At 42.7% G+C, this 25040-nt stretch overlaps 1 protein-coding gene across 2 annotated transcripts in view; it reads left to right on the top strand.

Annotated features, from left to right (window-relative positions):
* INTS7 (integrator complex subunit 7) overlaps positions 1–25040 on the top strand; it is a 41338-nt gene that overhangs the window by 2363 nt on the left and 13935 nt on the right. For both annotated transcript variants that reach the window (XR_012883269.1, XM_075863293.1), the window contains exons 3-17: positions 1007–1153; positions 1683–1820; positions 2964–3010; positions 3202–3401; positions 3887–4009; positions 5215–5332; positions 6408–6542; positions 11055–11152; positions 11271–11510; positions 12512–12649; positions 14835–15041; positions 16809–17003; positions 17326–17429; positions 17662–17730; positions 19043–19175. Coding sequence is in view for 1 of the 2 variants with exons in the window: in XM_075863293.1 (XP_075719408.1) it covers positions 1007–1153; positions 1683–1820; positions 2964–3010; positions 3202–3401; positions 3887–4009; positions 5215–5332; positions 6408–6542; positions 11055–11152; positions 11271–11510; positions 12512–12649; positions 14835–15041; positions 16809–17003; positions 17326–17429; positions 17662–17730; positions 19043–19175 (2092 nt within the window). In the remaining variant the exon portion in view is untranslated. The remainder of the gene's footprint in view (positions 1–1006; positions 1154–1682; positions 1821–2963; positions 3011–3201; positions 3402–3886; positions 4010–5214; positions 5333–6407; positions 6543–11054; positions 11153–11270; positions 11511–12511; positions 12650–14834; positions 15042–16808; positions 17004–17325; positions 17430–17661; positions 17731–19042; positions 19176–25040) is intronic.

Here is a 25040-nt window from a genome sequence, read left to right as displayed (position 1 = left end):
CATTGAGAAACTCATTAGCATAAAGCTAATATAGGTCATAACTCCGTCAAAAATGATCGTTTTTCTAAATAAAAAACACTGCTGTAATCTACATTACAGCGCCGATCACATTATATACAATATAGGCCACGTATAATGTGGTGACAGAGCCTCTTTAAGCAAGTGCCTCCCGCTCTCTTCAATGTTTAAGGGGCTGACTGAAACAGCCGAGCTTCGTACTCGGCTGTTTCTGTTAATCACATAGACTTTGAATGATGCGGCAGCGCGCTTGTTCAACCACCGCTCCAATCAATGTCCTCCACACTGCGGTCGATCAATGAGGAAGAACGGGGAGTTCGTGACCCTCGTTCTTGTGATCGATCGGGGTCCCAGCAATCAGACAATTATTGCCCATCTTGTACCTGTACGGTGATCATTGTTAATTCTGGGACAACCCCTTTCCATGTGCCCGATTATGACATGGATTCTAGAAAAAGTGGCTCCTGCTATGGTGGGCTTGACAGAATCCTGTATTACTTGGTTGCCCTTTCATGGGAGTTTGAGAAGGGGTTGCCCAGGTGGTACTATCGTTTAAATGACACTTTCTTTTCCTTTAAAGGGTTTGTCTCACGAAGACAACCACTTTTTAAGTAGAAGCAGTGCAGTGATCCTCAGATCTGTCTTCAGAAACATCCGGCAATCGGCCGTTATCACCGGGGTAAGCCACGTCTGGCCATACATGTTCCCTGAAGCGACCACTGCAGAGCAATATATTATTACTCGCTACCATTAAAGTGAGGGGCCAGCCGTGTAATACGTCTCTTTGTCAGCCGCTGTAACTCATAGATTGCGTCTTTGTTAGTAAAATGAACTTTAGTAGAACATAAAAATAATGCAATAATACATCAACCGTAATAAAGTTTGATAAATACTAGTTGTAATTTTCCTAGAAGCTTGGCTGTCTAGCTCACATAATTTTCTACGTCGACTTACTGTATATCCTAAGAAGACATTTTTTTTCTTTCAGTAATAACTTTCTCCGACTGTGCGTGCTGAAAGTCACCCAACAGAGCGAGAAGCACCTAGAGAAGATCCTGAATGTGGATGAGTTTGTGAAGAGGGTCTTCTCTGTTATACACAGTAATGACCCCGTAGCGCGTGCCATTACTCTCCGGTAAGTGGTCAGCAATTGTAGTGTCTTCTATATGTCCTTCAAGACTTGATGCACTGAATGTATGTCCTTGCCTAGAAACCATGACATAAACAATGTACGGAGCAGGATAGAAAAGTAATAATAATCATCCACATGTAGCATTCAATTTGTAAGGAGTGCTGTAATAACCAAGAACAACCAGACAAACTAGAGCCGTGGTCTGCAACCTGGGGTTCGCCAGCTGTTTTTGCGAAGCGTCAAATCCCAACGTGCCCTGACAGTCTGAGGCTGTCGGAGCATACTGGGAGTTGTAGTTTTGCGACAGTCGCAGGTTTTAGACCACTGCACTAAAGTTTGTTTACCTGATGTATCTACTGCAAAGGGCCGACCCTCACCGCCCGGGGGTGTATTACACATCGTAGACACTGCTGTATTGAGCTAAATCCAGCCAGGACAATATATGTGAGAGGAATGCTTTGTTATGGAGGATCGTCCCGTCTGTCTTTGAGTTGTTGGATTACAAGATCATAGGTTGTTTTGTCTGTTTCAGGATGCTGGGCAGCATGGCATCCATAATTCCCGATCAGAAGAACGCCCACCACAGTATACGGCAAAGCCTGGATTCTCATGACAATGTGGAGGTGGAAGCCGCTATATTTGCTGCATCTCATTTTTCTGCACAGTCAAAGTACGTAATTGGTATTTGACACTCCTTTCTCGTAAAACTAGAGCGAGAATAAACCCCAGAAGACTAAACAGTGTATACTTACTCATGGTTGTAATATACATAAAGGCAACATTAGAGGCTACGACTCTTCTCCCCCGTTCTCTGCTGTGTGAAAAGGGAATTGACAACCACCCTGATCACATCAGTTACTTCGGGGTTAAGATCAAGCGATATTATAAACACTTAAATATTTTGTTGCTGTGAGTGACGGAACATATCTATTTTTTATATATATCTAATGTTTTCGATACAATCCTCAAATAAGGATGAATCTGTCATAGCAAATAGAAGGATCTGGTCACTGTCTTTCCTAAACCAGCAGGAATATAGGAGTCAGCAAAAAATGGTGCAAGTTGCCCTAAATTTATCAAAATGACGGCACGTGACAGAATATATTCATCACAACTTGCTAAACATGTGGGATACGTTTCTCTTTCTCACGCCAACTCATGGCTGCATTACATGTACCCCAACATAATGTCTTTATAGGCGGATCTGTCACCATAATATGTTAAGTTGTACTATTAATTCAAATGGCACAAAATATATTGTGCTGTTTGGCTAATGTCACCTAACAAGGAATACGCGTTTCGCTTGACATTTCTCAAGAACGTCCTGGTAGGCATAAAAAGTGGCTAAAACGCAAAATAAATGTGCTTTTATGGTTCAACTTAAGATAATATACTGACACGATTTGCTTAGTAAATTTCCCCAATTGTTTCTAAGGACCGGTAAGGCCCCATGCACATGACCGTAAAAAACCTCAGTTTCACTCACTTTCATTGAACGCGGACACCTTTCCGTAGCACTACGGAAGGGTGTCCGTGCCGTAGAAATGTTCCGAAAATTATGGAACATGTCCGTTCTTTTGCATTTTGCGGGCCGTGTTCCCGTACTTTGTATGGGAGCACGGCCCGAAAATGCGGGTGGCAGTCGGCGGCCGGCCGTGCCCGCAATAGTGGGCCGTGATCGCGGGCACGGTCGTGTGCATGGGGCCTAAATGTTTCCACTCCGTCTGTGTTTAGAATCTGCCCCTGTAGGGCCACCTCTTCTATGTCCACTACACTGCCTTACATTGTTTCATGATTTACTTTTTCCCTTTAGAGATTTTGCAGCCGGAATATGTAATAAAATTGGGGAAATGATCCAAGGTGAGAATGTGTTTTCTTTTGATTATATTTTATCACTTTGTTGTTTAGTGCATAAATCTAAATCAAAAAGTCTAGTGGAATGGAAATTGAATTGTAGATGAAGTGACATGTATTCCCTTATGTCCAGTTTTCACATATAATATACTTGTGGCTTTTTACATATTTTATGCTGTTTCTCCTCTTCATTTCAGGCTTGGCCACCCCAGTTGATTTAAAGCTTAAACTGATTCCCATTCTTCAGCACATGCACCATGATGCCATTTTGGCCTCTAATAGTCGCCAACTTCTGCAGCAACTTGTCACCTCCTACCCCTCTACAAAGATGGTGATCGTCACATTGCACACCTTCACCCTGCTCGCTGCATCTTCCTTAGTGGACATTCCCAAGCAGGTACATGATAGATATATAGATAGATAGATAGATAGATAGATATGATTGCTCAAAGCCTGAGGCTGCACTACTGAGAGACGCTGATGACCTTTTCCCATCTGATTTCTGTCAATGTGTTGTAAAGGAGACTGTGTGGTTTTAAATCACAATCCACATCCATATCTATATCCTAATTGACTTCTATAGCAGCAGTTTTTTATGTTTATGTGTGACTAGTTATTGGAATTCCCACAAATTTTCCATTACTGTGCTTAAGAGAAATCAGAAGGGGAAATGTTGTCATCAGAATCTCTCAGTAGTGAGGACTTCTGCTTTGAGACAGAAATTTCAAGCAATCATATACCGGTTTAGAAGGAAGAGATATATATATATATATATATATATATATATTTATTTATTTACATGGGATAATTTTTTTCTTTTTTTTCGAGGTCTCCTTTAATGTTGAGAACATTTAGGATTGACCTTGCTTTTTCTTCCCTCAGATTCAACTATTGCTGCAGTACCTGAAGAATGACCCTAGGAAAGCCGTGAAGAGACTTGCTATTCAGGATCTGAAGTTTTTGGCCAATAAAACTCCCCACACATGGAACAGGGACAATATACAGGTCTGGTGCTTTAACATAACTTATTCATAAATAAAGCATAGAGGTCACACTAACGCCTGTACAGGTGTCATTGAAGCCTGTAGCAGCACACTTTCAGGACCGTTGGGCAAAAGCAATAGATGTCACCGGCCCAGTCAGCCAATGAGGGACTGTGCTGGTGATGTTTATTGCAGTACGGGGGTCCCAGCACATGCGGAGGCTGTTGCTAGCTCTGCTATGAAAAAACACAATTTCTGTCCGCCCTCTTCTAAAATGCCAGACTACTCTCCCGGGGTCATTCAGACTTCTAGACCTATTTTGCTAGTTCTCACTATACACATTACAGGCCTAAAGGACACACTTTTGGCCTCCGGGTGAATGTGGGTCTATAAATATGTTGAATGGATTTGTTTCGTACTCTCGGCGCTTACGTTGCACTTACACTGCAAACACAGTATAGAAGGGGCGTAACTTGCCTTCACAAACTGCATGAATTATAGCCGTTTTTGGCCGAACAGTTATTATACGTGAAACGCATCAAGACCACATTAAAAACCTTCAATAAAAAGCGTAAGTGATCTTGCCTCATGTTTTTGTCCGTGCTGCGTTGATGAATACACCTGCATACAATGCACATAAACAATATTTGGATCAATTTCCACAGGGAAAATAATTACCCGCGTTTATGTCCCTTTAAGAATCGGTGCCTCAATCATGGAGAAAAAAATGGAACATTGGTTTAATTGGGAGCAAATTCATCTGTGTATAAGAGGCTTCAGTACCTTCCAATTAAGGAAGACAAGCTATAGTTAAAGGGCTACTGCATCCCATGACATCGCTGTAGAATATGATAAATGTTTGATATATTTCTGTGCATCATGATAAATACGCATATAATGTCCAAAACTTCCTATTCAGGCATGGGAGCATTGTACGTTATAGCAAGACTTCTCTGTATACTCCTCCTTGGCAACAAATACTCGTTAAAATGCTTAAGATGAGTATTTTTTTACTCTAAAAAAAATATTTCGTGTGACCTCTGACTTCAAATAAACCTATGGAGAGCTTGTGCTCATACACAGCAGCTAAGCTAAACAAGCATGAGATGCAGTGTAAAGCAGAGGGGGTGGTCAGAACAATAGCTATTTAGACAGATTACATTATTGAAAGGTAATGAATATTGTAGTAAATCTGACCTCTGTGATAACTGATTTCTTTTCTCTTAGACTTTATGCGAATGTGCTCTTCAAACACCATACGACAGCCTAAAACTGGGAATGGTCTCTGTACTCTCTACTCTCTCCGGCAGCATCTCTATCAAGCAGTACTTCAATTCACACCCAGGTACAAACTCCCTAATGGCGCAATGTTATGATGCAATTAAGATGGCCCAGTTTACACCAGTGTCTTCCCACATCAGACCAAAATGATAATCCTTTATTATTGGAATTGTCATCACACGGGCCAATGATCGGGCAAACGAACGTTCCTATGAACGCTCCTTCCTGATCATTGTACTGGGCAACGATCAGCCGATGAACGAGCAATAAAATGGTTGCTAGTCGGCAGCACATCTCCTTGTGTAAACAGGGAGATGTGCTGCCAGCATGATAGAAATGTATGGGGACGAACAATTGTAGTAACTCATCCCCATACATTACTGATCATAGCTGCTTGTGAAAGGAGAAAACGAGCGCCGATCAACCAGTCTCGTTGATCGGTGCCCTTTTTCATGGCCCATACAAGTCAGTGTAAAAGGACCCTTAGTCATTTGCACTTTAGGCTACGTTCACATCACTTTTTTTTAAGCCTACGTTTTGACGTATACGCTGGGGAAAAGCTTCCGACGTATACATTAAGCGTAGGCTTTGATGCCTAACCGTAGCATACGTCACCCATAGACCATTATGATATACGTTTAACCGATACAGCATAAACTTTCATTACGTATTCTTTCAGTGGATACCATTATAGCCTTTGGGTGACGGATGCCACAGGTATCCGTTTAACGCATTCATCACCCAAAGCCCAAAATGGCGTGCGTGTAACAGATACCGTCCTGAAAATCAATTGAAAAGCTCATGACGGATCCGTTTAACAGGTGCCTATAAAAGATGCCAAACCGTGGCATTCATCACTTGTAGCCCACCATGTTAAAAAAAAATGTATACGTTAAATGTATACTTTTTTTTTACTGGACTCCGCGGGATATAACCGCATAGTCCACTACGCTATTCCATACTTTTTTTTTTTTTGGGCCAGATGGAGGCCGAAAGGGCAATCTTGGGCTCCGTCTGACAATGATCTTTCCCGACGTGCGCGCTAAATGTAATCATAAAACATGTGAACAGAGCCTTAGTCATTTAGGTAAACCGTAGAACTCGCTATAACCAAATTTTTTTTCTGTTTTATTTATTAGGGGCCATATCGGGTTCCGCTCGGTATACTGATCTGATTAAGCTGGCACAGGAGTGCAGTTATCACAGTAACCGCGGCATTGCCGCTCACGGTGTGACAGTCCTCACCAATATTGTGGCTTCTTGTCAGGATATAGGTGAGTTATGATGTTAATCCACATCTGAAATTTCCAGTTTTCCTGTTGCTGGAGATTTGTGTAGTTTAATCTTTTTGTTAATGGTAGCCACAGATCATTCCATAAAGAAATATTGAGTGGTTTTTCCAAGTTGCTTCCATGTTGAATCTGGTGGACCAGTCTAAAATCTATTGCTGAAATTTTCTGCACATTTCCTATACATACAATGCAATACTATGTGTTGGGAATGGAACAACACTTCAACTCTAATGCAAGTGTTCAAGAAAAGACTAAAGCTGGGCATACATTAGTGATTCCAGTCGCCGTTTTCTGTACAACTTGTCGTTCTCGGTCGGACGACAACGGCCAAAGTTAAAACGACAACTTGACGATCGATCTCTGCTTTGATCTGTGGACTAGTCTGAGCTCCTATTGATGGGATGCAGATCTGTCACTTGGCAAGAACAACTTTACAAAACGACAGCCGACTACGACCGAAAAAATCCAACACGGCAGATCAACTTTTGCACAGATATCTGTATTCAGTCCACATCTAACACGCTCGTTTGTGTAGCGAAAAGCGGTCGGCAGAAAACGCTCCCCAAATGGGTCTTTTTGAACCTCCAACATTTCTAGAGTATGGTCAGCTCAAGAAGCTTATATTGCCAATACAGCTGTGATCAATTATGTTTCAGAATGACTGCAAGCAGAGATCTTAAACTGTGAGGAATGGATACAGAAAGTATATTCGAGAATTGTTTAGCTTTTCATTTTACAATGAATAACCTTTAACCCGTTAGTGACCGGCCCATCGTGTTTCTACGTCGGTCACTAACGGGCCTTGTTCCGATGCCATAGACTTTTTACGTCGCGGCATCGGAATAAGTTTACAGAGCAGGGAGATGTCAAATCTCCCTGCTCTCGGCTGCCAGAGGTAGCTGAGGGCTGGTGGCGTCCCTGCTCTGCCGTGTGAGATCGATATTAGTATCGATCTCACACGTTTAACCCCTCAGATCCGGCGCTCAATAGCGAGCACCGCATCTGAGTGGTTTTGGAGAGAGGGAGGGAGCTCCCTCTCTCCCCCACCGACACCCGGCGATACGATCGCCGAGTGTCTGTGTCTCTAATGGCAGCCGGGGGTCTAATAAAGGCCCCCAGGTCTGCCTGGAGTGAATGCCTGCTAGATCATGCCACAGGCATGACCTAGCAGATGCCTGTCCGTGTTAAATGTACAGGCAGTAATACACTGCAATACAAAAGTATTGCAGTGTATTATAAATGCGATCGCAGAATCGCATATTATAGTCCCCTAATGGGACTAGTAAAAAAGTGAAAAAAAAGTTTAATAAAGTTAATTTAAAAAAAAATGTGAAAAAAATTTAAAAACCTAGCTTTTCCCCTTACAAACTGCTTTACTATTAAAAAAACAAAATAAAGTTAAAAAGTTACACATATTTGGTATCACCGCGTCCGTAACGACCCCGACTATAAATCTATTACATTATTTAACCCGCACGGTGAACGCCGTAAAAAAATTAATAAAAAACTATGGAAAAATTGCTGTTTTCTGTGAATACTGACTTTAAAAAAATGTGATAAAAAGTGATCAAAAAGTCGCATCTACTCCAAAATGGTACCAATAAAAACTACAAGTCGTCCCGCAAAAAAAAGCCCTCATACAACCGCATCGGCGAAAAAATAAAAACGTTACGGCTCTTCAAATATGGAGACACAAAAACAAATAATTTTGAAAAAAAAGCGTTTTTACTGTGTAAAAGTAGCAAAACATACAAAAACTATACAAATTTGGTATCGTTGCAATCGTAACAACCCGCTGAATAAAGTTATTGTGGTTTTTTTACCACACGGTAAACGGCGCAGATTTAGGACGCAAAAAAGAGTGGCAAAATTTCAGAATTTTTTCTATTCCCCCCCAAAAAAAAAGTTAATAAAAGTTAATCAATAAATACCTAAATAAGTACCTAAAAATGGTGCTATTAAAAAATACAACTTGGCCCGGAAAAAACAAGACCTTATACAGCTATGTCGACGCAAAAATAAAAAAGTTATAGCTCTTGGAATGCGACGATTGAAAAATGTAAAAAATAGCCTGGTCATTAAGGTCCAAAATAGGCTGGTCATTAAGGGGTTAAATATCATTACATTTGTATTTGTGATTGTCAGAGTAATTGTGCACCGTTCTCACACCAGTTCTTGGAACTCTTTTGGGCCATTCCTCTGTTGTCCACCCTGGAAATGTATGAATAAACTGATAACTGTGCGTTGCCTTTCCTCTTGTAAGTAGGATGTTCCCTACACACTCTTGACACTGTCCAATCATGCTGACACACCCTATTGACAAGGTAACGCCTACTTTTCCAGTAGGCATAACAGAGGAATGGACACAATGCGTGAGTACTAGGAAAAGATGCTCCGGCGTTGTTGTTTTTATAGTGAATACAAGTATTTACTAACCCAGAAATATCGGGAGTCCAAACACGTGGATGTTTATGGGGGCCTTTCCACGGATGGCAGATGCCAGGTAATAGGGGACCAGGAATGTAGGATGTCTGGAGAAGATGAGGTGTGTGGCAGCGAGGGCTTATTCCCCTCTCTACATAGAAATAAACATGAATGTTTGTGGTGGAGTTTGGAGAAGTGGCGGTTAGGCCGGTGCGTATGGCCAGTGTTCCTACTACATGTAGCCGTGCCACACGTGGTTCACTACCACTGCTATAGTTGAGAGCAAGATTTTACTGAATGAAATTTGCACAAAAATTTGTTGTTTTTAAAAAATGTATTTTTAGGACCTGCTTTTTTTCAGCCTTGTCGCCAGTGATTTTGGGAAGTTTCTTTTTTTTTTTTCTACCATAGACTTCAACAGGAAAAAAACACTTGCAATAAACGTGGCTGTGGTTTACAGGCGGTGCTTCGGCAATGATGGTTTCCTGTAGAAGCAGTTTTAGGACGTTTTTGCGAGAACTATTTCTTAACCCCTTCCTGACTGCCCACTGACTTTTGACGGCATCATTTGGCGTCGGTGTAGAGGAGGCTTATGATCGCTCCTGTACTTCGAGCTGCCTCCTGAATACGGTCGGTCTGCTCAGTAAGCCGGCTGTTAGGACACACTATGTATTCCCCTAACAGCAGCCTGTGTCATAGTGACCGTGTTACGTATTACCATACAGGAATATATTAATACAATATAAGTATAAAAAAGTTGTTAACCTGTTATCTCTTCATGAGATCAAAAAAAGTCACAAATAATAATAATGTCCCCAAGAAAAGTCATTATTTTGCATAAAACATATTTTATCACCCATACAATACATAAAAATAAAAAACCTACACATATTGGATATCTATACTATCGTAATAACCCGAAGAATTCATTTAACAGCTTATTCAGCGTAATGCATAAACTGTATAAAAAATGAGGCAAAAAAACAATAACGAAAATCCCTTTTTTAAATATTGACCCCCTCAAAATTAAATGACATAAATTACACGGTCATTTATTTGTTTCCCCCCCAAACTGCACAGGAAAGAAATACAATTTCTCCCGTATAAAACAAGGCCTTAAATATTCACATCAATGAAAAAATAAAAAAGTTACGACTGCTGAAACCAAAGAGGCAAAAATTCAGCTGTCATTAAAAGTCTTAGTAAACCTTTGAATGGCATTTTTAAAAATAAAATAAAACGGTCAATCCGTGTGATTGGTGCAACTTTATAAATAGTTTTTATTAAAAATGATTTTAACTTTTTGAGATACAGCTGCTCTGTAAGCTGTATACATGGCAACTGTATCGTTCGCTAAATCCTGCTCCCGCCAGGTCCGCGGGACTGACAGGTTCAGTGACAGCGGGGACTGACGAGTTCAGTGACAGCGGATCCTGACACGCAGGACTCTCCTATAATCTATCGCCTCTAAGTTCATAACTTAGATTTGATAGGTTACAGGTGGATCCTGCGTGTCAGAGTCACACAGGACCCGCTGACACTGAATCAGTCAGGTTGCAGGACTGAAGGATTCAGGTCATAGCGAAAGATACAGCTGCTTTGTATACAGGATACAAAGCAACTGTATCTCAAAAAAGTAGAAATAATTTTTAATACAAACAATTTATAAAGTTGCACCAATCACACTGACTGACCTTTTTGTTTAAAAAAATAAATAAAAAATAATGCCATTCACAGGTTTACATTGCCTTTAAGGCCTTTTCAGGCTTAACCATTAAGGGGTTAAAAAAAAAAAAGAGCCTATGGCTGCCGACTGAGTATTTTTCAAGGTGCCTATTGTAAAAGGAATATTAATCTTAAAGCACTCTGTAAAATAAGAATTGTATATTGCATTGTCAGCCACTAATGTAGTCGTCCATTTATCCTTGATATCACTTAGACCCAGAAAACTGAACAAATCATTTGGTATTTGCTTTTATTGATTTATGGAAATGGATTATAAATGTGACAAATTTACAGTCACAAATACTTCTGTAAACCACAATGCTTCATGGACTATTTCTCTTTCAGATCATTTGGCTCTGGAGAAGGACGCCGTATTCGGCCTTGAGTCCCTTCTTGTCCTGAGCAGTCAGGACAGCAGCGCCGGTGCGCAGCAAACTTTAAAGGTGCGATAATATGGCCATCGAAAGTCGTTCATTGCTGTGTATTGGCAGCATAGTGTGGAAGTATATGTATATAATCTGTATAGTCCATATCACATTAATATATTGGTTGTTTCCTTAGACGGCTCTGTCCTGCATGGTAAAGCTGGCAAAGTGCCGCCCGTATCTAAGCCAGTCTGTAGTGGAATCTCTCCTCACTCAGCTGCACAGCGCACAGGACGCTGCCAGGATATATCTGTGTCATTGTCTGGCCTCTGTGGCCATGCAGCTGCCGGTGCTCGGAGATGGGATGTTAGGGGACCTGGTGGAACTGTACAAAGTCATTGGGAGATCGACCACAGACAAACAACAGGAGCTGCTGGTAAGTAACATAAAGTATAGAAGATAAAGTACAGCTGTTGAGGCACAGGCTTCGATGGAAGTTGTCGTTCTAATAGGACAACCCCTTTCTAGATGTCCTATTAGTCCTACATTCGAGTACATCTCTATGCTGAGTAGAGAACCAGAGGAAAGTGCGTCTGCTTCTCTGGGGGACTCTGCATCACTGTGTATCTCTTATAGGCGTTATGGGGGAACCAAAAACTATTACGTCAGCGCGGATTCTGAGATTTTCATAGATTTTTATAGCGCTGCCGGGGGACCGGAAGTCTAGTTGCACAGTCTTCTTTGATGACGATACGAGTCTTCGTCATGTGACTGACCCCCGCTGTACTCTATGCACAAGCAGTAGCAGAGCGGGGTCGGTCACGTGGTGAAGAGTCGTATCGTCATGAAATAAGACTGTGCAACTAGACTTCCGGTGACTACACTGCTAACAATTTTTGGTCCCCACATAACCACTTTTGACACCCTTCTACATTTATGTGGCATCGTAGCTTCCCCCAACGAGATCAGATGAATGTCAGGAGTTCAGGAGCCGGACATGTAGTGATCAGATGAGAACGGCAGGGTTAGAGTTGCGTCACCCTCGCTCCAGTGTTTAGCTGATTTGACAAAAGTTTTATTTTTTATTAAATAAATACACTCCTTGTCTAAGGGCCTTTTCACATCCGCTTTGTCTTTCCGTTGAGGGGTTCCGTCTGAGCTTTCCGTCGGTGGAACCCCTCAACGGAAACGCAAACGCAGTCAGCTGCGCTATTGATTCCGTCAAAAAAACTAAACTCTTTCACGACTGAAAAACGGAATAAAGCATCTGTTACCATTGAAAACAATGGTGATGCAAACGGAAGCTATGGTTTCCGTTTGCCTTTCCGTTGAGGAGTTGCTCCGACGGAACCCCTCAAAGGACAGACCATGCTGATGTGAACAGGCCCTTAGTATTGTGTGTGGTGGCTTTTTCCTCCCTTTTTTTTTCTCTCATAGGTTGCTCTTGCTACTGTTATTTTTGTGGCGAGCCAAAAAGCACTGTCATCCGAAGTGAAGACTGTAATAAAACAACAACTGGAGAACGTCTCTAATGGATGGACTGCATATAGAATAGCCAGACAAGCCTCTCGTATGGTAAGATCAATGATCATCTGGGTTTAGAATCATCCTGTATAGATGGTAGAGTTGTCGCGATACCAGAATTTGTACTTTGATACCGATACTTCGTTTAGTATTACTAAATATACTCGATACAAAACAATACTTTGCCAACAATAATAATAACAAATAAAAAAAGTTCTTCCATTTTCTGATGTGAAGCATTTTGAACCTCCATGTGCCTCAAATTAAGAGTAATTAACCCCAATCATGTTCCTCAATCATAATGGACAACATTGGGTTAATGTGATGGGGTTAATTACTATTAATGTGAGGCACATGGAGGTTCAAAATTCATAACACCTCGTGCCTCAAATTAATAAGTGAAAGAAAGCAGTTTTATATTTTCTAACAGTGTAAACATAAATGTGTTTATTACGGTTGCGACGAATATGTGTATATATTATGTATTAGGCCTTATTTTAATGTTTATTGTAAAAAAAATGTGTTGTGTTTTTTTATTTAACATTATTTTTTTTTTTTTTTAAACTGTACTGGCATTTATCTATATGCAGATAGTACACAGGCAGTTGTTAGGACATACCTCAGTATGCCCTAAAAGGAAATATGGTCAGACGGCACTGGGGTCCTTCAATGGACCCTGGGCTGTCTGCCCATATATGGTATGTCCCTCGATCGTGTCACAAGGGCTCCCTGTGATGCGATCCGAAGGGCATCCCCCTTCTCGTTTACCCCTTGAATGCTGCAGTCAGCTTTGATCGCAGGGCTGCAGCTGTGTAATACCCCACTGCTGACAAAAAGTGCGCGCGCGGTCAGCATGTGATACGGCCCGCAGCTGCACTAATGAGCGGCGGCGCAGCCACTGAACACAGAACATGGGGGTGTTTTGTAGTGCGCCCTCCATGTTCTGTCATCAGTGACGGCAATCGTTCATGCAGCGCTGGTCTCAAATCATGCTGACCGTGCGTGCACACTTGTCAGGACTCCGGAGCGGGGCAATGACTGTATTGCAGAGTCGCAGCCCCGCTCTAACAACATTTATGTGTTCCTATACTGAGCTGTGCGGCCGCACAGCTTAGTATCGAAAATGTGAAATCCGGGGTGGACATAGCATTGGTGCAAGCTGTGCAGCTGCACGGGGGCCCAGTAGGTAAGGGGGCCAACCAACCTTAAATAAGCCTTTGTCTGTCAGATTGCATGTAAATGCCTGAGCTAATGAATTTTATAGCTAACAATTACTCATAGATTGTAAGAGAGACATAAGGGGGTGATTTATGAAGAGATATTAAAGAGGCTCTGTCACCAGATTATAAGTGCCCTGTCTCCTACATAATCTGATCGGCGCTGTAATGTAGATAACAGCAGTGGTTTTTATTTTGAAAAATGATAATTTTTGAGCAAGTTATGAACAATTTTAGATTTATGCGAATTACTTTCTTAATAGACAACTGGGCGTGTTTTTACTTTTGACCAACTGGGCGTTGTACGGAGGAGTGTATGACGCTGACCAATCAGTGACCAATCAGTGACCTACACTTCTCATTGTTCCAGCCCATTGTTACAGTGTGATTGTGCAGTGAGAGAAGCTGGGCTGGAACAATGAGAAGTGTAGGTCACTGATTGGTCACTGATTGGTCACTGATTGGTCAGCCTCATACACTCCTCTGTACAACGCCCAGTTGGTCAAAAGTAAAAACACGCCCAGTTGTCTATTAAGAAAGTGATTCGCATAAATCTAAAATTGTTCATAACTTTGTCAAAAATGATCAAAAGAAAAACCACTATTGTTATCTACATTCCAGAGCCGGTCACATTATGTAGGAGATAGAGCACTTATAATCTGGAGACAGAGCCTCTTTAAATAGCAAGGGGCCCATATACTGAACTTGCACAGGGGCCCGTCCGCTGTCTGTATCCACCACTGCATGAAATAACGGTATCGAACCGTTTGGGGGTGCACAGTATCGAAACCGTATCAAAGTTTCAATGCATCGATGGATATTGATAACTGTATATTGTGGTGACTGTACGCTCACACAGTCAGACATTTATATGTAATACGTATGTAACTGGTTTCCCTTCTCTCCTAATGAAGCATAGATAAAGGTGTGTTGGGAAGGGGGTGTTGGCTTATAAAAATTGAACAAGTTCTAGGTTAAAAAAAATAATAAAAGTTTTGTTTTCTATCTCCGTATCTTAGGGAAACCATGACATGGCTCGGGAGCTGTACCAGAGTCTTCTTACACAGGTGGCTTCAGAACATTTTTACTTTTGGCTGAACAGTCTAAAGGAGTTCTCTCTTGCTGAGCAAGGCCTGACTCAGCTGCAGGAAGACGACATTGGCCTGGCCCTCACAGCCATTGCAGATTCCCTCAAATCCTACCACAAAGGAATCGCTTCACTTACGGTCAGTATATTTCTGAAAGGCCATACAGCACACAAGTAAATGGCGAGAGCGCTCTGCGAAAACGAAGGCCACCTAAGCCGCTAAATGTAAATAAATATGCATTACTGCTGAATCTACTTACAATAGGGAGGTTCTTAGAAAGGCCCCCAGGTCTGCCTCTAGTTAATGCCTGCTAGGCCATGCCAGAGGCACACGGACGGGCAGTAATACACTGCAATACAGAAGAATTGCAGTGTATTAAAAAAGCAACTAAAAAAAAAAGTTTAATAAAGTTAAATAAATAAAACCCCCCCCAAAAAAAAATAAAAACACACTTTTTCCCCTTACAAAATGCTTTATTATGAAAAAAAAAAGTTACACATATGTGGTATCGCCGCGTCCGTATTGACCCCAACTATAAAGCTATAATGTTATTTAACCCGCACGACGAACACCGTAAAAAATAAAATAAAAAACAATGACAGAATTGCGGTTTTCTGTTTGTCCTGCAAAATGTGATCAATAGTGGTCATAAGGTCGCATGTGTCGCTGCAGAATTTACTTTGTCCATTTAACATTGGACATTATATGCATTTGTCTATGAGTTCCAAATTAATTAACGCTCTCTCACTGGTGGATTTGAGAGGCCGGCCGGAGGGAGATCATGACACGCAGCGTCGGTGCTCAAAACAGTCCCTGCCATGCATCTTTATTTATAATGAAATAGGTAGGCGTTACCCTCATACTTACACATATACATACCACATATGGTAAAATACGGAATTCCAAGCTTATCTTAGTATATATACTTAGCAAAATAGAATGCAAGCGTCATTAGGTTTTGTCATGTCAGCTGAATACAAGGTCATTAGGTCATATAGCAGAAGTCTTAGAATAGAATACTCATCCCCCATGTAGGCTGTTTCAGAGTTACAACTGTCCATCATGTTGAGCAATTTCAGGTTCACATTTTATAAAGATATTAAAATATCTTTGACACGTAATCCAAAATGGTACCAATTTAAAAACTACAAGTCTTCCCGCAAAAAAAAAACCCTCGTACAGCTGCATCGGCAGAAAAATTAAAAAATGATGGCTCTTCAAATATGGAGACACAAAAACAAATAATTCTGAAACAACTGTGGTTTTACTGTGTAAAAGTACTAAAACACAAGGAAACTGTATAAATTTGGTATCCTCGCAATCGTAACGACCCGCTGAATAAAGGTATTGTGTTATTTAGACCACACGGTAAACGGCGTGAATTAAGGATGCAAAAAAAAAGTGTGGCGTAATTGCTGTTTTTTTTTTTTTTTTTATATTACCGCCAAAAAAAGTTAATAAAAGTTAATAATTTATATGTACCCCAAAATGGTGCTATTAAAAATACAACTTGTCCCGCAAAAAACAATTCCTTATACAGCTATGTCGACGCAGAAATAAAAAAGTTAGAGCTCTTTGAATGCGACGATTGAAAAACATAAAAAATACCTCGGTCAGGATTAAAATAGGCTGGTCACTAAGGTGTTAATGGGTTACTCCCATCCTAGACCTTGAGGCATATCCACAGATTAGATGTTCTACCACCTCTCCATTTATTCTCCGCCTGGATACAGCGACCACCACATCAGGCAATATGGGGGTTGTGGGCCCCACCTCCGTACTGGATATAGGTGCGGGTCCCAGAAATGGCACCATTACCTATCCACAGGATATGCCTTAGAAATCCTATGATCGGAATACCCCTTTAAGCTATGTTCTGTGATGCATTTTCACACTTCCCTATAGGCGGCCAGCACACCCATGAATCCGCTGAGCTTCCAGTGTGAGTTTGTGAAGCTGAGGATTGATCTGCTTCAAGCTTTCTCTCAACTCATCTGCACCTGTAACAGCCTGAAGACCAGCCCTCCTCCAGCCATCGCTGCCACTATCGCCATGACCTCCGGCAATGACCTCCAGCGCTGCGGTCGCATCTCCACCCAGGTGATTTGAGCTTATTTGAATTTTGTGGGTGGAGTCCTAAGAAAACAAACCTTTTTTTAAATTATTTTATTTGTTTTTTGCCCAGTGCAGGACCTGAGGGGCCGGTGACTGTTACAGGGATTCTCTTTTATGTGCCCTTTCAATGTCTGTGTCATGCACTGCCCGCTTAGGTCCTGCACTTGGCATAACCGTAAATCTGTTTTACTTGGTGTGTTCCTTTTTAATTTCCTATATAAGGGTTTTATTCCTCATCCTGCGTTATGGGATTTCATGGACTGCAGTGCTTGATATGTCTGTAGGTGACAGATCTTCTTTTTTACAGATGAACCAATCTATGGAAGAGTTCAAGAATCTCGCCATGCGCTATGGAGATCTCTATCAATCGTCTTTCGATGCTGATTCTGCAACACTCAGAAACCTAGAAATGTATCCATCTTTATGTAATATCTGTGTGGTAAGAAGACGTCCTTGTCATTCCTACCCGAAAACCCCTCCTTGGCAAGACCTCCCGTTGGGCGTAATCTGGACGGGTATGTCCTGCCAGCCTGCAGCGAGACAAAACTCCCGGTCACCAATAATATATTCCATTTTCCTTGTGTCCATATGGATTGTCTCTGCTCGTCTCCAGGTACTTGCCTTAACTCTAAGCCTCTACCAGACAACAGCAGAGCTGCCTTTTAATCTCTCACAGCGTTGAAGCCCTTATCTTGGATCCAGAGTCGTGCAGGTAAGAAAAATAAAGCCACTTTTTAACCAGCAATTATTCTTCTTACTTTTAGATTGGGTTTAAACGGCTTGTCCCCATTGGTCATCCTCCCCTATTGATAATTCCCCTGATGACTAGGTGATTGCAAGCTCAGCACTTTAGGGGGTAAGACAATTATAGAACATCCCCAGGATATGCCAGAAATGTCTGGTAGATGCGGGTTCCATCTCTGGGACCGTCACCTATCTCCAGGTTACTCTGCTTTTTTGGCGGTAACTTTGATAGGAGTCAATAGAGAGAGTGGCCACTTCTCCATTGATTCTTTCTGGATGTGGCAGCCATCTCACCATGTGGGGCGGGGGTAGGGTGACCCCTGATTAGAGATAGGTATGGGTTCCACATCTATCAGACGTTTAATATGCCTTAAATGTCTAAGGTTGGAATACCACTTTAAGAAGCGTAGCACTGCATCCCATTGAAATCAATCGGGCCATCCTTTAAAGGGCTATTCCTGTTTCAGCAAATACCTTTTTGTCTTACGAAACTATGCTTACTGTATGAATTCCTCAAAGTTTTCCAGATCTCTGCTTGCTGTCATTCAATAGAAACTTTCACTGTTTACTCCCATGGGATATCCTTCTGTCCATGATCATGTGATGGACACACAGGTGCACGGCTCGTTACAAGACGCATCTCTGATACGCATACTGTAACGAGCCGTGCACTGTGTGTCCATTACATGATCAGGAGAGATTTTTATCCACGAAGTAAACCATGAATGTTCCTACTGAACGACAACAAGCAGAGATCTAGAAACGATATAATATTGGAAAACTGTGCAACTTTTCATCATAGAATAAATAACTTGTGTTCGCTGAATTTGGAATACCCCTTTAACTCCAGTATATACTTGGGATCCCGCAGAGTGAAGGCGGCTCTTTCCGGTTGCCCTCTTTGATAAATAAAAGGGGGAGTCTCCATCATCCAGTTTTCTGGCGTAGAAAAGTCACAAACGTCGCAATTTGTGCAAAATAAATTACAACATCACAGCATGTTTATCAAAACAATTGATGGGGCTTAGTAGAAGCTGCCCCACAAATTTACTATAAATTACCCCAGAAACTGGCATAAATGATAGTGCAAATCAATAAAAGCTGGTGCACGGTGGCCAGAGATGCCCCTCATTTATTAAGAGGCATGCCCCTTGAAATAAATTAAGCTCAAACTTACTCTAACGTGTTTTCGATTATGACTGGCAACAACCCGCCCGCATCCCCCATCCCCCCCCCCCCCCCTGATTTGTGTTTAAATATCTTTTTCCTGTCATTTCAAGCTTCCAGGAAAGCGGTTTCAGCGGATCTTTACAGACTGACAGTGAGTACGAGCGCAGGATGATGTCTGTCTTCAACCAGGTTCTGGAGGAGGTAGAGCTCTTGAGCAGGAAGCATCCGCCGGTCTCTCACCTGGTAAGAAAGGACTGCAGGTTTTTGTCGCCTTGGACCAACCAGATTTTACTACTATTGAGAGATTTGTTAGCCGCTGTAAAATCGCTCTAACGGGTAACCATAAATATTTACGTCCATTCTTTATCCATTCTAGTGCGAGACTGACTGTGCTCCGTTCCGACGTTCCGTCTGAGCTTTCCGTCGGAACGGAGCCCTGACACAAACTGAAATCAAAGGTTTCCGTTTCCATCACCATTGACTTCAATGGTGATGGATCCGGTGCCAATGGTTTCAGTTTGTCTCCGGATCAGTCACTATTGAAATCAATGGTGATGGAAACGGGAACCTTTGGTTGCAGTTTGTGTCAGACGGAACGTCGGAACGGAGCCCTGACGCAGATGTGAACAGAGCCAAATGCTGTCGTTTGTGTATGTCATCCGAAAACTGCATCTAAATGACTGCGGTTTTGTGTTGTCCGGTTTGTCCAGAACTGCTCTATGCAAAATCGCATTGTGGTCCAACATTTTACAAAAACTGCAATACTGTTATCTTTTTTGGTTTTTTTAATTTTATTTTATTTGAAGGTGTTACGTGGTGACCAAAAAGTATTATCAGTTCAATCCCTGCAGGATGTGAGTACACTCGCTGATATACATTCCGGTCCCGTGTCGTACCGATTATGAGATTTTCATAGATTTTTATAACTCTTCCGGGGGACCGGACGTCTAGTTGCACATTCTACTTTGATGATGATACGACTCTTCGTCATATGACCGGCCCCGCTGTACTCTATGTACTCGCTGTGCTACTGCTGCTCCTTCTTGTACATAGGGTACAGGACCGGTCACATGACGAGGAATCGTAACGTCATCAAAGAAGACTGTGCAACTAGACGTCCCGTCCCCCGGCAGCGCTATGAAAATCTCAGAATCAGCGCGACGGGGGACCGGAATGTATATTAGGGAGGGGACTCACATACTGCAGAGACTACACTGATAATATTTTTTGGTCCCCTCATAACCCCTTTAACTGCTTGACTAAGATGTTTACCGGCATCTGGATCGACAAGATTTATTGTCTCTTGAGTTCTGGTGAATACGTGAAGGTTTGTGCATGTAGACACAGACATAAGTGTCATGTATTAACTCTGCAGATCTTGATCTATTATTTTTAGTTGGGTGTTGTGGGTCTCCGGCTCTGCTTGGGTCAGGCTTTATACACAATGTTACTTTGTGCTGAAAAATTTGCCTGAATATATTTTAGAATATATTTTAGAATATATATAGGTTTGTGGGTATAACATGATTTTATTTTATTTTTTTATTATTTAGGTTTAATTTATTTTAAAAGTGTGAAAATTGTTGCAGCAGCGAAAGGGTTAATTCTGAGCAGTTTGACAAAATCAATTCAGCGTCTCTTAAGCCGTCCATACACATAAGATGGCTATGTCCCCGACCTCCTTATAGATATGCACGCTCGACCAAGCATGCATGTTTATTTCAGTCGGGAGAATTAATATACGTTACAACACAAGGATAGGGGATTTTAAAATCCAACATGTCCAATCCAGACATCTGGCGTCGGGAGACCCTCATACACATTAGATTATCAGCGAAGCCTACCCTTTGTAATCTCTCTTGCTTATATTAATGTCATAATGTGCCCTCTGAGTGGCGCTGTTCTCTTTAAGCTGTGCCCTCTGGTTGGTGCTGTTCTCTTTAAGCTGTGCCCTCTGGGTGGCGCTGTTCTCTTTAAGCTGTGCCCTCTGGTTGGTGCTGTTCTCTTTAAGCTGTGCCCTCTGGGTGGTGCTGTTCTCTTTAAGCTGTGCCCTCTGGGTGGTGCTGTTCTCTTTAAGCTGTGCCCTCTGGGTGGTGCTGTTCTCTTTAAGCTGTGCCCTCTGGGTTGCGCTGTTCTCTTTAAGCTGTGCCCTCTGGGTGGCGCTGTTCTCTAAACTGTGCCCTCTGGGTGGCGCTGTTCTCTAAGCTGTGCCCTCTGGGTGGCGCTGTGCCCTCTGGGTGGCGCTGTTCTCTTTAAGCTGTGCCCTCTGGGTGGCGCTGTGCCCTCTGGGTGGCGCTGTTCTCTTTAAGCTGTGCCCTCTGGGTGGCGCTGTTCTCTTTAAACTGTGCCCTCTGGGTGGCGCTGTTCTCTTTAAGCTGTGCCCTCTGGGTGGCGCTGTTCTCTTTAAGCTGTGCCCTCTGGGTGGCGCTGTTCTCTTTAAGCTGTGCCCTCTGGGTGGCGCTGTTTCTCTTTAAGCTGTGCCCTCTGGGTGGCGCTGTTTCTCTTTAAGCTGTGCCCTCTGGGTGGCGCTGTTTCTCTTTAAGCTGTGCCCTCTGGGTGGCGCTGTTCTCTTTAAACTGTGCCCTCTGGGTGGCGCTGTTCTCTTTAAGCTGTGCCCTCTGGGTGGCGCTGTTCTCTAAACTGTGCCCTCTGGGTGGCGCTGTTCTCTTTAAACTGTGCCCTCTGGGTGGCGCTGTTCTCTTTAAGCTGTGCCCTCTGGGTGGCGCTGTTCTCTTTAAGCTGTGCCCTCTGGGTGGCGCTGTTCTCTTTAAGCTGTGCCCTCTGGGTGGCGCTGTTTCTCTTTAAGCTGTGCCCTCTGGGTGGCGCTGTTTCTCTTTAAGCTGTGCCCTCTGGGTGGCGCTGTTTCTCTTTAAGCTGTGCCCTCTGGGTGGCGCTGTTCTCTTTAAACTGTGCCCTCTGGGTGGCGCTGTTCTCTTTAAGCTGTGCCCTCTGGGTGGCGCTGTTCTCTAAACTGTGCCCTCTGGGTGGCGCTGTTCTCTTTAAGCTGTGCCCTCTGGGTGGCGCTGTTCTCTTTAAGCTGTGCCCTCTGGGTGGCGCTGTTCTCTTTAAACTGTGCCCTCTGGGTGGCGCTGTTCTCTTTAAGCTGTGCCCTCTGGGTGGCGCTGTTCTCTTTAAACTGTGCCCTCTGGGTGGCGCTGTTCTCTTTAAGCTGTGCCCTCTGGGTGGCGCTGTTTCTCTTTAAGCTGTGCCCTCTGGGTGGCGCTGTTTCTCTTTAAGCTGTGCCCTCTGGGTGGCGCTGTTCTCTTTAAGCTGTGCCCTCTGGGTGGCGCTGTTTCTCTAAACTGTGCCCTCTGGGTGGCGCTGTTCTCTTTATAGAACGCGCAATTGTGGCCTTTTTTTGCATAGTGGGATTTATAGAAAACTCAGTGCTGTTTGCAAAAGTTCCAATTTTATTTTACCCCAGTGTAATACAAACCAGCGGACTGCAGACTATTCTCCTCTTGAAAGAGGATGCGCTGTGATACCAGACACAACCTATAGACAAGTGGCACTGTGTCTGGGGGGGAAAAAGGGGCACCTTAAATCTAATTTCATATAGCCCCTTTTTAAACTGGCAGCATGAATTATAACGCCACTATAAAAGACGATTCTTAAAGAGGACCCGTTGCCTTTTCTGACATGTCTGTTTTAGTAAATACTTGTATTCCCCATAAAATAACAATTCTGAAAAATCTTTTGTCAACCCCTTCCCGCCGCAGCCATTTTTCAGATTTTAATTTTCGTTTTTTCCTCCCCACCTTCCAAAAGCCATAACTTTGTTATTTTTCCATCTATATAGTCCTATGAGGGCTTGATTTTTGTGGGTCGAGTTGTTGTTGTTTTTCGTAGCATTTATTTAGCCATATAATGTACTAGGAAAAGGGAAAAAAATTATTTGTGGGGTAGAAAATGAAATAACAGCGATTCCCCCACTGTTTTTTTGCGCTTAGTTTTTACGGAATTCACTGTGCAGTTAAAACAACACGTTAACTTTATTCTGTGGGTCAATACGATTACGGCGATACCAAAATATATATAGTTTTTTCTATATTTTACAAGTAAAAACCTAAGTGTAAAAAATTTAGTTTTTAATGATATCATTTTGGGGTACATGCGACGTTTTGATCACTTTTTATTTCATTTTTTGTGGGAGATGAGGTGACCAAAAAATAGAGATTCTGGAATTTCCATTTTTATTTTTTTACGGCGTTCACCGTGCGGGTTACATAATGATATATTGTAATAATTCAGACTTTTACGGACGCGGCGATACCAATTATGTTTATTTATTTTTTTACTATGCTCAAGGGGGAAAATGGGAAAAGGGGGGTTTTTTGAGCTTTACATTTTTTGACATTTGTTTTTCATAAAAAAAACAACTTTATTTTACTAGTTTTTACTTTTTTTATTAGTCCCCCCTAGGGGACTTCAACCAGCGATCGCTTGCACGATATACTGCAATACATACAGGGCGACCATGATACTGGTGCGGCAGTTGCACAGAAGTATATTTAAATTTATTTCTAGTTATTTGGAGCGTGTTGTAGCTTTTTGTTGCGTTTCGAAACATTACGATTATGGAACTAAATCGTTAATTTCTGAAATTCGAGACCTTGATCATGACTGGTTTTATTGATCGTTACGGATTATAAGCTGCAATCTTATAGTATGATCAGATATTGTAGGAGAAAATCCAAAACCATGTCAAATTGTAACACTTGTCCATGGGGAAGATCATCCTCATTACAGACATGTACTGTGTTCTCCTTTAATTCTCTGCATCCTAAGGCCTTATTCACACAGCCGTGTCTGATCTGCATCTGCAAAAAACTGACCATTTTTTGCGTCTATGTGCGTTCTGAGTCTGTTTTTTATATGCGTATGTCATCCGTTTTTCTCGTCTGCAAAAAAATGGAAGCACATCTAGTTTTAGCAATTTTGTCCCAACCCACAGAAAACACCCACGGGAAGGTCACATAAAGGCTCAGACAATCTTCTATAGTTTTATAGCATGGGGAGCTTTTTTTTTCTTCTGCATCTCTTAGCAATGGATCCGTGAAAAATGGACAGCACACAGATGTCACCCGTGTGCTGTCCATTTTTTATTTTTTTTACACACCCATAGACTTCAATGGGCGAGTCTGGTCTGCCAAAACAGACCAGAATGGGGTGTGCTGTGAGCGTCACAAAATGGACACACACGCTGTTGAAAAAATGTGTGAATAGCCCCATTAAATTATATGGGACAGTATGCTCCCTGTTGTTAAAACGGACAGCGCATGGATGTGAAATACGTTTGTGAGAAAAAGCCCTAATATTGATATAAGTGCTTAATAGATCCCAGGAGCCGGGTATTTATTGCTGCTGGAGCCTCACTTTAGGTTGTTTTGATTTCTATGGGAGAGCTTATTCTTTAGCTCTTGTTTTTCGTCTGTGTCTGGTATTATGGCTCGGTCCCATTTAAAGGTATTTTCCGGGACTTTTAATATTGATGGCCTCTGCTTAGGCGGGATTCACACGACCGGGTCGTTCCCGAGCCCGAGTGTCGGCCGGTAAAATCGGCCATTTTGCCCGGCCGGTTTGCATTAAGTTTTGCATCCGTGCCGGGCCGGGCAGATCCGGACAGTGACATCAGTGGCAACTCCTGAAGGGGAATCCCCATGTGTTCGGGGATTCCGCTTCAGGAGTTTCCCCTGATGTCACTGCCCAGATATGGACAGAGACATCAAGCGCTCTGTCCAGGAGCGGAATCCCCGAAAACACGGGGATTCCGCTCCTTCAAGGAGCTAAAGTGCGGCTAGCACATAGCAGAGCGGGGAGATACCTCCCCGCTCTGCTATAGTGGCGTCGCTGCAGTAGTAGCAGCCACAGCAGCTGCTCGCGGCGCCATCGAAGGTGTCGCTGGGCCAGGGCGCTTTTAAAACAAGCAGGGGAAGGAAGCCAGCGCAGCGCTCCCTCCACCTGCTGTACACCCCGGCCCTGCCACACAGTGTACAGCGATGCCATTCGTCCGAATGGCATCAACTCCTCCTCCTCACATGCACTCTGCGCTGTGAGGAGGAGGAGATAGAGCGCAAGCGCCGGGAAACCCGGCCATCACTCGGGACA

Source organism: Rhinoderma darwinii, chromosome 4, assembly GCF_050947455.1.
Source record: "Rhinoderma darwinii isolate aRhiDar2 chromosome 4, aRhiDar2.hap1, whole genome shotgun sequence".
In the NCBI taxonomy this organism is placed as follows: domain Eukaryota; kingdom Metazoa; phylum Chordata; class Amphibia; order Anura; family Rhinodermatidae; genus Rhinoderma; species Rhinoderma darwinii.
The sequence above is the reverse complement of the archived record's forward strand: the minus strand, read 5'-3'. Positions and strand labels throughout refer to the sequence as shown.